The 14,942-nt window shown below is 39.7% G+C and overlaps 1 protein-coding gene across 9 annotated transcripts in view; it reads right to left on the bottom strand.

The window, feature by feature from the left end:
* Positions 1 to 14,942, bottom strand: part of N4BP2L2 (NEDD4 binding protein 2 like 2) — a 69,116-nt gene that overhangs the window by 1,708 nt on the left and 52,466 nt on the right. For all 9 annotated transcript variants that reach the window (XM_040267119.1, XM_040267110.1, XM_040267115.1 and 6 more), the window contains 3 exons: positions 5,194 to 6,950; positions 2,313 to 2,398; positions 464 to 509 (listed from right to left, as the gene is read on the bottom strand). In XM_040267119.1, coding sequence (XP_040123053.1) covers positions 486 to 509; positions 2,313 to 2,398; positions 5,194 to 6,950 — 1,867 coding nt within the window. In that variant the 3' untranslated portion in view covers positions 464 to 485. The remainder of the gene's footprint in view (positions 1 to 463; positions 510 to 2,312; positions 2,399 to 5,193; positions 6,951 to 14,942) is intronic.

The following is a 14,942-nucleotide window of genomic DNA, read 5'->3' as shown; positions in this document are numbered from 1 at the left end:
GTGCAATGTGTTTATTTTAATGTCAGTTTGTGTCAAGTTTAAAATATAACATGCATTTGTCTACATATTTTACCTCTTCCTAGAGAATCTTTTAATATTTAAATATAATCTATATCCCTAATTCCCAGTCCTCATCATATATCAATCTGGGGGGGTGGAGGTAGGGAAGAGAATTCATCATAAACTGAGTATTGACAGAATACTCTAAAATATATTCTAACAAATAAAGTTGGAAAATAAATATGGTAGCAACAATCTAAGCTTTGTTGTATTTCACAAAGAGATCTACGTTTAAAGGAAATAAAAACATCACATGTGCAACAGCACACAGGGTTGCTATGGTAACAGACTACATTTTTTTATATTTACTCTTCAATTGTACATATGAGCTATTACAACCAAATAATGTCAACATCCATTTCCTTCTGATCATATACAGGTCTCCAGAATAAGTTGTACTTACAGTTCAAGGAATTCTCATTTTTTTAACCAATCTTCTTCTGTCTTTTCTAGAAATTATAATTAAAATACATATAATAATAATGATTAATATAGGGCACTGGGGTTAAGTTTTACACCATCATTTAACTCACTAGGAACACTCCCCAAATGAGAAAGAAACCTAATAAACACAAATGTCAGTTTAAACATTTAAAGTATCCATGTGTTTGCCTATGTGTGTGTATGTATTTAGGTAGCAACAAGGTCTCCATGCAAATGAGGAGAAATAAGAAATATTTTTAAATGTATTTGGTTTTACTACCTGAGCACACAAATGAATCTACTTTTCCCACAGCTGTGTTTACATGAAAAGATAAGAAATACCTACTATCCTGAACATATAATTCTATAATAGTTCCCTAAACCTTGATTTTATTATTTATTTCAAAATGTACCTCTAGCATAGGCTGCAGTCCATGGGGTGGCTAAGAGTCGGACACGACTGAGCGACTTCACTTTCACTTTTCACTTTCATGCATTGGAGAAGGACATGGCAACCCACTCCAGTGTTCTTGCCTGGAGAATCCCAGGGATGAGGGAGCCTCGTGGGCTGCCGTCTATGGGGTCGCACAGAGTCGGACATGACTGAAGCGACGCAGCAGCAGCAGCAGCAGCAGCATGGCCCTTGGGCACATTTAAGTAACTACCAACTAACATAAACAGAATTCCAGCCTCTCCTCATTACATGATACAGAGGACTGGCTTTTCCAGAGTCTCCGTTACCTTTCTAACCTTCTCAGCCAGTCCTCCTCCAGCTGCCTGGGAAATTAATAGCCTGTCAGAACCATCATGGACCACCATAGTACCAATAATGAGGTGCTTCCAAGTTAAGTAAATATGAATCTAATTTGTAGCTGTTACTCTATTATAACAAGATTGAGGGGTGGACAGAAGAAAAAGATGTAAAAAAAAAAAATAAATGACTCTCCTAAAACAGGCACCTCAGTCACCCACAGTTGACCCTTATACCAGCCTACACTACAACAACGTTAGGGAGTTAAATGCAACTTTCTGGGACTAATTGAAAGAAACATGCATAGGTTATCCAACCATTCACATACATCCTTTCTCTAATTTAATACAAGGGATGTAGCTCTTCATGTTACATTTGATGAACAGGATTTCTTTTTTTTTTAAGAAACCAGTTACAGGGCATTATGCTAAGTGAAATAAATCAGACAGGAAAAGACAAATACTATAAACATCATATGTGAAACCTAAAAATACAACAAACTAATTAATAAAACAAAAAAGAAGCAGATTCAGATACAGAGAAAAAACTAGTGGTTATGGGAGGCAGGGGCAATATAAGGGTGGAAAAGTGGGAGGTACAAACTACTGGGTGTAAGATAAGCTCAAGAATTTATCATACAGACTCCCCTGGTGGTCCAGTGGTTGGAAATCCATCTGCCAATGCAGGAGACATGGGCTTGGGCCCCTGGACCAGGAAGATTCCACATGCTGCAGAGCAGCTAAGCCTGTGTGTCACAACTACTGAGCCTGTGCTCTAGAGCCTATAGGCTCTGAAACAAGAGAAGCCATGGCAATGAGAACCCACACAATGAAACCTGAAAGTGGGCCCTGCTCTGCGCAACTGAAAAGTCCACGTGCAGCAACAAAGACCCAGAGCAGCCAAAAATAAATACATAAGTAAAATTATTTTAAAAAGAATGTAGTATACAACACAAGGAGTATAGCCAGTATTTTCTAATAACTATAAATGGAAAGTAACTTTTTAAAATTGCATTAAAAATTAATAATAAAAAAAGAGAAACCAGTTAGAGAAGATCTTTGAAAGCATAAAAATATACCTCTACTGACGTCTTCCACTGTAGGTAGATCATCTTCAGTGTCTTCCAGTCGAGGGGAACCACACAGTCTTCTGGCAACAAAGATTCTGGGGGTGGGGGGGGGGGAAGAGAACAAATTTCATCTCTGTCACACATATTTTTACCCTGAATATGAAGATATGCAAACATGATATCTAGACCTCCATAATGATAAAAGCCTGGTTCTAAAGCTATTTCAGTGACAGCTAAAGCAGGAATTAGTTTGTCTCAGATTCCTATTGGCAAATGCTACCCAGACTCAATAAAAATGCTTATGTATGTATGTAAAGTGATGTATATCTTAGTTCATATTCTCGTGTAAATACAAATATATACACATCAGCAGCTTCAAGTGGTACTGTCACAGGGCATAAAATTTAGGTAGGCATCCTTTCCTGAGACATTGTATAGAATATTGCAAGCACAGCAAGTTTAGTCTTCTTGCAAATTGCTCCTTCCACATAAGAGTGTATGGGAGAAAAAATCCTCACAATTAAGATACTCATAAGCAAGTCCACACATTGATCTAAACAAATCAGACAAATTAAACCATATAAGATATTCTTCCTATACTTGCACATCCCTAGCAACATGAGTAGCTTGGTTTCTTCAGGTCTATATATGGTTACCATATAATCCTACTGTGTCTCAGTTCAGTTCACTCAGTCGTGTCCGACTCTTTGCGACCCCATGAATTGCAGCACGCCAGGCCTCCCTGTCCATCACCAACTCTCGGAGTTCACTCAAACTCACATCCATCGACTTGGCGATACCAACCAGCCATCTCATCCTCTGTTGTCCCCTTTTCCTCCTGCCCCCAATCCCTCCCAGCATCAGTCTTTTCCAATGCATCATTCCTTCTAAAGAACACCCAGGACTGATCTCCTTTAGAATGGACTGGTTGGATCTCCTTGCAGTCGATGGGACTCTCAAGAGTCTTCTCCAACACCACAGTTTCTACAGACTTCCTAATAATAGAATTCAAGTTCCCTGTCTTATTGACAAGGCCATAGATAACGCCAGAGCTTTGCTTCTTCGACCTTCGGCTATAAACGAATTGGTTTACAGCCTCCATTTAGAGTTTTCTCTTTTCTTTTTAAGCATCTTGTGCTCATGCTCAGACCTCATTTCACAAAGAGGTCCTATTTCTGCGACCTCATCAACTGCAGCCTGACAGGCTCCTCTGTCCATGGGATTAGCCAGGCAGGAATTTTTCAAGCATACACTATTTCCAAACGTAAAATTCTTTCCCTCTGTTTTTAAGTCACATTTGTATGATATAAGCACAGTTTACAATTCACTCCCATTTGGAGTCATCCCAGACAAAACCACAACCCCATATTCTCTTCTACAATCTCTTTGGCACAGCTAACCTCACTCATAAAATATTCGTAAGTTTATCATTTATATTTTCTATGCACAATAATTTTGTTTTGTGTTAGTCTTGTCTCCCCATTTAGAAGGTAAGCTACTTGATGAATGAGGTCTATTTCCTCTAAAAAGCTTTCCAAAGCTTAATTAATGGATGCTGGATCATTACTGTTGATTATGATGGTATTCTGCATTCAGGGGAGGAGGTTTAGAATCTTTTCCCACTAGTGCCTTCATGCCTTCTGGTGTTGATCTAAGGCAGTGATTATTAACATTTTGGGGTCACAGACATCCCTGAGAACCTGATAAAAACTAAGGACTTTCTCCCAGAAAAATGGCACAAAACGACACAAAGAATTTTGCATAATTTCAGAATATGAACTTTGGAATAAGATTCCTGGCTTAAAAGCAAATGCAGTTTAACTTTTAAAATTGGTATGTTTCTTTGGTGCCTCTAGGAAGATAGAAAATGGCAGCAAACAGTAACGATGTGGTTATTCACGAAGTTTACAAAAATGGTAAGAATGACACCAGAACAGGTTGATAATTTTGAGTCCTCAGACTCTGAGATTTAACCAATCTTGGGTCTGAGCTCAATTAACCAAATATGTGGAAAACAGCAGAAGTTCAAGAGCAAAGTAAAAACCACTGGAAGTTAAAGTGTGAGAGAATCCCAGGCTCAATGGTAGGTGCAGAAGAAAAAGACCATCAGGAAGATATTGGATGCAGGGACTGGAGCTTTACTTCTTGGCTCTTACAGCTTCTGTCCCCAAGGAAGGGGACATATAATTGCATGAAATCATTAACATGTGCAACTGACTTACAGACAAGGAAAAATTGGGATATGTTCTTCATTCACTTTTTAAGATATTCAGTATCTTAAGTAGGCATATTATTTAGAGGAAATTTACTTAGAATATTTACCTATAATGTTATAATAATATTACTTATAATACTTAAAAAAGTCAATCAGTCAGACTCCTTCCTAACCTTCTTTTCAGTACCCATCTTAAGACAGTCTTTAAAAATTAAACTGATTTCAGGTATTTTTTCATCACTTAATTTTCATTGTCCATCGTTTTACTATTCTCATATCTATAAGCCCAACTGTGAATGAGAAAGGGTCATATGATAAACAAGGGAAATGTAGAAAGCACAAAGATTTTTCCAAAAATAAAGCAGTCCATCTCTATTTGTTACCAATCACTGTTAGCCTGTCTCATTCTTCATTCTTCCTACTATCTGTTTAAATTGAGAGTCCAAGTATTCAACATGCTCAAAGACATTTCGGACTACTGGTCATCCTGGTGGTGGGAGTTGGGGCTTGACTCCATCAAGCACCCTTTGCTATACATCTTCCACTTCCATCTCTGAAAAGCATCGCAAGATCAGTTAACTGCAAGAAATCATTAACACAAGGTAGAAACACCTCAAAAATTACTCATATATATTAAATTGGACTTTTAATTTGTACCAAATAAACTCAATTTACCCACTGGAACTCCAGGAGATCCAAAAAGCTTTACTAGTTGAAAGGCAAACTCCTGTGATAATGGTAGCTCAAGAGAATCAAAGTAGTCAGGGCTTGTTAAATCTTGGTTATCCTGAGTTTGTAGGAATGGTAAAGGCCTAGGTTCTTCCCATGTCTTTAGCTTTTCAACAAAACTTTCATTTAAGGAGTGAAGATCAGAGGTGACACCAAAAGAGTACAAAGTATCAGGCTGGCTACTTAAAATTTCTGAAGAAGTAAACCTTACATCATTTAGTTTATCATCTACTCTCCTCTGAGAGTTGAAAGTCGAAAACACTTTCTTGCCTGAAAAAGATATCTTCCAAAAGCTAGATGGATACTGTAGCATAAGAGAAGGAATGGGGTTCCTGTAAAAATACACAGAATGCCTTACTCTGTTAAATAGCAGGTAATGAGAATAAAATTGTCCACCAACATTTAGAAGAGAATCTTTGACAATGTCAAAGTAAATGTCAAAGTAAAACCATGATGGATGATAATCGAAGGTCATAATGTGTTGCTTATTCTCTTCATTATTTATTTCTGAAACTTCATCTTTTTCTTCTTCCAAAATAATTTTTAGTCCATGGCTTTCTGTTAACAAGTCACATTTCCCCATTTCTTTTACATTGGTATGACTCTGTTCTAGTAAGTTAAAGTTTGGTGCCAAACTGAAAATCCTTTTCTGCCTCCTCTTTTTATTCTCTGTTGAATGTAAGGTACTCTTCAGGATATCCAGTTTAAAGAAGTGGCTTTGAAAGATATTTGTCTCTGTTTCTATGACTGAATCTATATTCTCAGTTGGAGATGACAAGTCTTCATTTTCTATCGATAGCTTCTCTCCTATCAATGTCTCTGGACTGTCTCCTGGCCCTTCCGAAGTGGAGATCAATTTGATCAACTGCCCCCTGCTGTCAGGAGGTGCCAGCTTTTGCCGTCTCTTTTTCTTTGGTCTCTGTTCACATATAAACTTATGAGGCCCCTCAGGCCAGCTACCAGAATAGGGTTGTCTATCAGAGCCCAACTGTAAATCACCATCAGACAAATCATTTGAGAAAAAAGCCCAATTATTGTTTTTAGTTGTATTTACTGCTTGTTCCTTTTTTAAAACTTTATCTGATGTTCTGGATGTATACTGATGGCACGGACTTGTTTCATTCAGGAGACTCTCATCTACCATCTTTCCCTTCTGCATCAATGAGCATGGGGCTTCAACAAATTTGTCCTGGGTGTCCAACGTCATGATATTCCTATTTTCAATACGCTTCTCTACCTCTGTGACAGAACAGTCATCACTTGCTACATAGGAAAGATTTTGAATCACTGTTGGACAAGAAACAAAACTTTCATTTGGCATCAATGACAAACTTAGAAATAAGTCATCATTATCTTTAGGGAAGTAATTTTTCGGTGGACTGTCCAACTCTACAGACATAACATCTGGCAAACTGTTTTCAGAATTTATGTCTTCCTGTCTTTTATCCTTATGGACATTCACAAAATCTCCCACTTCATTTCTCAGACCAACAGTTAAGGAACACTCTGATTCCTTTTTGGTCTCTTCTAAGTCTTCCTCTTCACTCTGAGATGGGTCCTGAATTCCTGGTGTAAGATAATTTAAGGTTTCAAATGAGTTTTCCTCCATGATTTTATTATGACTGTTCTGCTTTTTACTTCTTTTTCTGTTTCTCTTCCTGGCTTTGCTGAACCTGTGCCCAGTTTTCTTCAAATCTCTTTCTCTGAAATATAAAAAAGAAAATTATAACTTAATTACTTGTATAACAATATAAACTAAAACATTATACTCAATGTGCAGATTTACAAATCATTAGTACAAGAGACTCTAAAATGTGTGCACTTTGTACTATGGTGGTGGTTTAGTCACTAAGTCATGTCCAACTATTGCAACCCCATGGACTGTAGCCCATCAGGCTCCTCTGTCCATAGGCTTTTCCAGGCAAGAATACTGGAGTGGGTTGCCATTTCTTTCTCCAGGGGATCGTCCCGACCCAGGGATCAAACCCGGGTCTCCTGCTCTGCAAGCAGGTTCTTTACTGACTGAGCTATAAACTTTAATCCTCTAAAGTAAAAATGAATACCCTTTGAGAAAGTTACGACTCATTTCATAAACAAATAACTTTATGAAAATCTAATGTTTTCCTTAAGATACTCAATATACATATATATGAAGTATACATATATATATGAAACATACATATATATATACATGAAGGGTATATATATATATGGAGTGTGTATATATATATATATATATATGAAGTATATATAACTTCCCTGGTAACTCAGATGGTAAAGAATCAGCCTCCAACGAGGGAGACCTGGGTTCGATCCCTGGGTAAGGAAGATCCCCCGGAGAAGGGCATGGCATCTCACTTCAGTATTCTTGCCTGGAGAATCCCCACGGACAGAGGAGCTTGGTGGGCTACAGTCCATGGGGTCACAAAGAATCAGACATGACTGAGTGATTAAGCACTGCAAAGCACCAATAAACAACTTACTTTTCCCAACATCTTGAATTTTGAAAAGTGACAGATATAGTCTAAATGACACAGCTTTAATGGCTCAAGTAGATTTTCTCTAGTCATAAAAACTTTGGCAACTAAGACACTCCATCAAATTGTAAAGAACGGCAGATGATGAGCAGCCACATTCCGTATTGAGATGATATGCTTCTAGTAGGTTAGTAAGCAGTAGTTCTAAATCAGAGGCTCCACCACTGCTCTGTGGGGTGTGTGGAAATGTGGGAAGGCATTTTTGGGTCACTGGCACTTGGCACTGTGGTCAGGGCTGTTAACTATCCTGCAATGCCAGGGACAGTTTCAAGTGAAAACTTTTTCTACCCAAACAAGCAGTGGTGATCTCATCAAGCACACCAAAAGTTCACAGTGCCCCTTAATTAAAAGCAATCTTAAATCTTGAGGAAAAAACAGAGGACTTAGGAAATGTTCCAATTTAAAATATAAAGGTTTGGTTATCTTCTCTTCCACAATGTACAGATGGAGAGAGTAAAATGTAGTGGGGGAAGGACAACAGACATAGCTGAGGGAAAAAAATGCCAGGAAGAGGAATGGAAAATAAACAATTAGACAAGCAAACAAACACTGAAGTAGAGAAAGATAATGAGGAAAAGATAAATCAGTCAAATTGGTTGGGCGTTGGACAAAAGAGCTTATTAAAACTACCCCAGCCTCTGGCCTGATTTATTCCATCCCATGTTGCTGGGCAATTTTCAATAGGCAAGACCCCTGATTACCTCATTCTTTGTTAACTAATTGCTGCTGCCTTTGTTTACATATTCCTTGATGTTGGTTTGGAAAGAACATTAAGATTGTAAATCAACTATTCTTCAATTTAAAAAAAAATTTTAATATAAAAAAGAACACTAAGGACAGCAAATTCTGAGAAGCAGTTAAGATGGGGTTTCTATAAAAAGGAGGTGGAGTAAAGAATGGCAACTTTGGCAGTAACTCTCCTTTATGGTCAGTTCTATCAGACGCCAATGAAAGGTCTAGTTGAAGTCTAAGGTGCAGTCAGTTGTAAAATACACACTGCAGACAGGTCTGCTGTTCTGAAAACAAACTCCACTGTCTTCGTCCAAACACGCACCATCTTGTTGTAGGGCAAAGAGGAAAAGAATGAGTTGAGTTTGTTGTTGCTTTATTTATTGGACTAAATGGACTTAAGATTCACTCCAGGCCTTGTGACTCGGTGGAGCTGAATGCACTTCATGTGCAGCCACTGTCCCTTTAAACAGTTCTCTACTGCACAAGGAAGAACTCTAAACTAAGGAAATGGGTTCCTATATATAGTTCATCACAAAAATGTTTAGAGCTCCTTATGCCACCAAGAATTCTAAGGTCCACAATGCTATTTTGAAAACTGTTTTTTTCTTTAAAAAAAAAAAAAAAAGCTATTTAATGCACACTTACTCTGTATTAAGATTATTTAATTCCTTTAAATGTGCAAACTTACCTAATCTTCTTCATAACAACCATATGTAATAAGGCAAATGCCAGTTTTACTCCCATCTCAAAAAGGCAACTGAAACAAAGAGAAGCTTCAGAATTTTCTGTACTGCAGCCACAATACAAAATAGCATGGAGGCCCTTCAAAAAGTTAAAAATAGAAATATCGTGTGATCCAGCAATTCCACTTCTGGGAATATATCCAAAGGAAATAAAAACACTAATTCAAAGAGATATCTGTACCCCATGTTCACAGAAGCATTACATCGCAACAAGTGCCCATCAATAGATGAATGGATAAAGAAGTTGTGGCATATACAATGGACTATTATTCAGTCATAAAAAATGAGGAAATTCTACCATTTCTGACAACATGGATGAACCTTTAAGACTTTATGGTAATTGAAATCAGTCAGACAAGGAAAGACAAATACTGTATGATCTCACTTATATGTGGAATCTAACACAAAATGAACAAGAGAAACTCATAGAAGAAGAGGTTAGATTTGTGGTTACCAGAGGTGGGGAATGGAGTTGGGCAGAATTGGAGGAAAGTGGTCAAAAGGTACAAACTTACAGTTATTCAATAAGTAAACATTGGGGATTTAACATAGTAACACAGTAACTATGGTTAACATTGCTATATGATTCATAGGAAAGTTGTTAAGAGAGTAAATTCTAGGATTTCTCACTACAAAGAGAGAAATTTGTTTCTTCTTATTGTATTTACATGAGTTGATGGATGTTAACTAAACCTATTGCGGTAATCATTTCACAATGTATGTAAATGAAATCATCTTACTGTACATCTTAAATTTACAGTGATATATTGACTATGCCAAAGCCTTTGACTGTGTGGATCACAAGAAACTATGGAAAATTCTGAAAGAGATGGGAATACCAGACCACCTGACCTGCCTCTTGAGAAACCTGTATGCAGGTAAGGAAGCAACAGTTAGAACTGGACATGGAACAGACTGGTTCGAAATAGGAAAAGGAGTACGTCAAGGCTGTATATTGTCACCCTGCTTATTTAACTTATATGCAGAGTACATCATGAGAAAACGCTGGGCTGGAAGAAGCACAAGCTGGAATCAAGATTTCCAGGAGAAATATCAATAAGCTCAGATATGCAGATGACACCACCCTTATGGCAGAAAGTGAAGAGAAACTAAAAGGCCTCTTGATGAAAGTGAAAGAGGAGAGTGAAAAAGTTGGCTTAAAGCTCAACATTCAGAAAACGAAGATCATGGCATCCGGTCCCATCACTTCATGGGAAATAGATGGGGAAACAGTAGAAACAGTGTCAGACTTTATTTTCTGGGGGCTCCAAAATCACTGCAGATGGTGACTGTAGCCATGAAATTAAAAGACGCTTACTCCTTGGAAGAAAAGTTATGACCAACCTAGATAGCTTATTAAAAAGCAGAGACATTACTTTGCCAACAAATGTCCGTCTAGTCAAGGCTATGGTTTTTCTAGTAGTCATGTATGGATGTGAGAGTTGGACTGTGAAGAAAGCTGAGCGCCAAAGAATTGATGCTTTTGAACTGTGGTGTTGGAGAAGACTCTTGAGAGTCCCTTGGACTGCAAGGAGATCCAACCAGTCCATTCTAAAGGAGATCAGTCCTGGGTGTTCTTTGGAAGGAATGATGCTGAAGCTGAAACTCCAGTACCTTGGCCACCTCATGTGAAGTGCTGACTCATTGGAAAAGACTCTGATGCTGGGAGGGATTGAGGGCAGGAAGAAAAGGGGACGACAGAGGATGAGATGACTGGATGGCATCACCGACTCGATGGACGTTGAGTCTGAGTGAACTCTGGGAGTTGGTGATGGACAGGGAGGCCTGGCGTGCTGCAATTCATGAGGTCGCAGAGTTGGACACGACTGAGTGACTAAACTGAACTGATGTCATTAGTTCTCAACAAACCCAGGGGAAAAAATCCCAGGATCACATGGCTACTGGCAGGATTCAGACTAAGGCTCACTGGCTCTCCGTTCTATATTCTTTACCCATTATACAAAATTGTCCCTCAACTTAAAACCAGAATTTTACAAAAACACTTTGCTTCTCTTTCTCCTCCTCTCATCTTTAAATTCTCACATTTCCATAAACACAGAGATACCCAGCTGGTTAAGAGTTGAGTCCTTTTCTTGGAAGCAGTTCTTGGGTCTTAACTCATACTATCACTAACCTAAGAGTGTCTTGAGACTTTTTTTCTCTCTGTTATCAAAGCAAATAAAGAGCAACAGAAAGTGAGACAAGGTAGTGTGAAGCAGGACCCATCTTGCTAATCAGACTTTATGTCAAGATTTTATATGAGAAATGGAAAGACCAGAGTAGATGGCTTATAATTCAGATAGGCTGATGGACACAGGGGCTCCTCCTGGAGTTAATTCATTTGTCATGGGGTAGAGGTAGTAAATAGTAACCATATTCTGGATATATTTTGAAGGAAAGACATGTAAGAGTTGAAAATCAATTGGTTAGAGTATGAGAAAAAAGGTAATAACTGCAAAGACTTTGGCTGGAACAACTGAAAGGAAGAAGAAGCCATTTGCTGATACACAGAAGCCTGTGCAAGGTATGGATTTGGAGGGAGTGCTGCTGAATCAATTGCCTCAAATTTCAGCTCAGAGTCTTAATCAGCAAATTAATCCGTCCCTATAGAAAGCAGAAAAGATGAGGGTTTCTGTAATATGCCTCATGAGTTCCTATGTTTTTTTAAATGAATCTGATAATAGGAGCAGTCCTAAGATGGCAGAGGAATAGGATGAGGAGACCACTTTCTCCCCCACAAATTCATCAAAAGAACATTTCAATGCTGAGTAAATTCCACAAAACAACTTCTGAATGCTGGCAGAGGACATCAGGCACCCAGAAAAGCAGCTCAGTATCTTCGAAAAGAGGTAGGAAAAAATATAAAAGATCAAAAAAAGAGACAAAAGAGGTAGGGAGGGAGCTCCGTCCCAGGAAGGGAGTCTTAAAAAGAGAGAAGTTTCCAAACACCAGGAAACACTCTCACTGCTGAGTTTGTGGTGAGCCTTGGAAGCACAGAGGACAACATAATAGGGAGGGAAATAAATAATTAATTAAAACCCATAGATTACCAGCCCAGCGGTAACTCCCCCAGAGAAGCAGTGCAGACGCCTGCATCTGCCACTAGCAAGCGGGGGCTGGGCAGGGAGGTGCGGGCTGCATTGTTTTTTAAGGAGCGAGCCCGAATGCCCAGAGGGTAACCGGAGCAAACTAACTTGGACTAGAAAACCAGACTGTGGGATAGCTACCACGTGAAAAGCTCTAACATAAGACACTGCCAGGACCGCGCGCAGAACAAAGGACAGAAGAGAATTAGCCAGTTGCAGACCATCCCCTTCCAGTGACAGGCAGCCAGAGCTGGAAGGGCCGGAAGGGGGCAATCGCAGCCCCAGAGAGACATTAACTACCAAACTGCAAGGAGGTTTCTTTGCTAACTAAGACTTCTTGGAGTTCTGGACAGTCATCATCTGCCTGAGAAGGTGCGCCAGTTGTACACCCAGAAAACTGAGTAGCAGGGACGGGAGAGGCGATAAGTCGCAGTGACCGCGCTCGCCAAACACCTGAGCTACTCGGACCTGGGAAGGGCACAAAAAGCAGGCCCAACAGAGTCTGCACTCTGAGGACTACCTGAGTACCTGAGCCTAAGCAGCTTAGACCTGGGAGGTGCATGCAGCCCAGGACCGGCCTCAGTCGTTTCCCGGAAGAGCAACCTAGAGCCTGAGCTGTGTGCGCCGTGAGTGGGGGCAGGCCCAGTGTGGCTGAGACATTGTGAGCACACGCCAGTGTTATTTGTTTGCAGCGTCCCTTCCTCCCCACAGCGTGACTGAACAAGTGAGCCTAAAAAGTGTCCACCACCGCCCCCCTGTATCAGGGCAGAAATCAGACACTGAAGAGACCAGCAAACAGAAGCAGCTAAAACAGAGGTAACCGCCTTGGAAGTGACAGGTGCAATAGATTAAAACCTTGTCATTAGAACCAACTACATAGGAAGGGGCCTATACATCTTGAGAAATATAAGCCGGACCAAGGAACTATCCAAAAATGAACTGACCCCACACAGCCCACAACACCACCAGAGAAAGTCCTAGATATATCTTCACTATTTTTACAATCACTTTTTTTTTCTTTTTCTTCATTTTTTTAACTTAAAAAAAATTTTAAGTCCTCTGTTACTCCTTTAATTTTCATTTTTATAACCTACTATTACTTTTCCAAAAAAAAGACCCTATTTTTAAAGCAAACTTCATATTTTTTAAAATAATTCTTGTGACTTTGTGTTTTTTTTCCTCTTCTTCTTTTCTTTAATATTGTATTTTTGAAAATCCAACCTCTACTCTAGATTTTTAATCTTTGCTTTTTGGTATTTGTTATCAATTTTGTACCTTCAAAAACCCAATCTTCAGTACCCGTTTTTACTTGACAGCGAGATTACTGGTTTGACTGCTCTCTCCTCCTTTGGACTCTCCTTTTTCTCCACCAGGTTGCCTCTGTCTCCTCCCTCCCCCTTCTCTTCTCTACCTAACTCTGTGAATCTCTGTGTGTTCCAGACGGTGAAGCACACTTAGGGAACTGATTACTGGCTGGATCTGTCTCTCTCCTTTTAATTCCCCCCTTTTTATCCTCCTGGCCACCTCTGTCTCCTTCTTCCCTCTTCTCTTCTCTGTGTAACACCGTGAACATCTCTGAGCAGTCCAGACTGTGGAGCACACATCAGGAAGTGATTACTGGCTAGCTTGCTCTCTCCTCTTTTGATTCCACCTCATCTCAGTTGGGTCACCTCTAATTCCCTCCTCCCTCTTCTCTTCTCCATGTAACTCTGTGAATCTCTCTGGGTGTCCCTCAATGTGGAGAAACTTGTCATATTTAACCTAGATGTTTTATCAATGGTGCAGTATAGAAGGAGAAGTCTTGAGACTACTGTAAAAATAAGACTGAAAACCAGAAGCAGGAGGCTTAAGTCCAAATCCTGAGAACATCAGAGAACTGCTGACTCCAGGGAACATTGATCGATAGGAGCTCATCAAATGCCTCCATACCTACACTGAAACCAAGCACCACCCAAGGGCCAACAAGTTCCAGAGCAAGACATACCACGCAAATTCTCCAGGAACACAGGAACACAGCCCTGAGCTTCAATATACAGGCTGCCCAAAGTTACTCCAAAACCATAGACATCTCATAACTCATTACTGGACACTTCACTGGACTCCAGAGAGAAGAAATCCAACTCCACCCACCAGAACACCGACACAAGCTTCCCTAACCAAGAAACCTTGACAAGCCACTGATACAACCCCACCCACAGTGAGGAAACTCCACAATAAAGAGAACTCCACAAACTGCCAGAATACAGAAAGGCCACCCCAAACTCAGCAATATAACCAAAATGAAGAGACAGAGGAATACCCAGCAGGTAAAGGAACAGGACAGTGAAAAGTGAAAGTGAAGTCACTCAGTCATGTCTGACTCCTTGTGACCCTGTGGACTGTAGCCCACCAAGCTCCTCCATCCATGGGATTCTCCAGGCAAGAATATTGGAGTGGGTTGCCATTCCTTCTCTGGAAAGGAAAAAGATAAATGCCCACAAAACCAAACAAAAGAGGAAGAGACAGGGAATCTACCTGAGAAAGAATTCCAAATAATGATAGTGAAAATGATCCAAAACCTCGAAATAAAAATGGAATCACAGATAAATAGCCTGGAG

The sequence above is a fragment of the Oryx dammah genome, unplaced genomic scaffold (assembly GCF_014754425.2).
Source record: "Oryx dammah isolate SB20612 unplaced genomic scaffold, SCBI_Odam_1.1 HiC_scaffold_24, whole genome shotgun sequence".
Classification (NCBI taxonomy): Eukaryota; Metazoa; Chordata; class Mammalia; order Artiodactyla; family Bovidae; genus Oryx; species Oryx dammah.
Note: the sequence above shows the minus strand (reverse complement) of the source record. Positions and strands in the feature narration are given on the sequence as shown.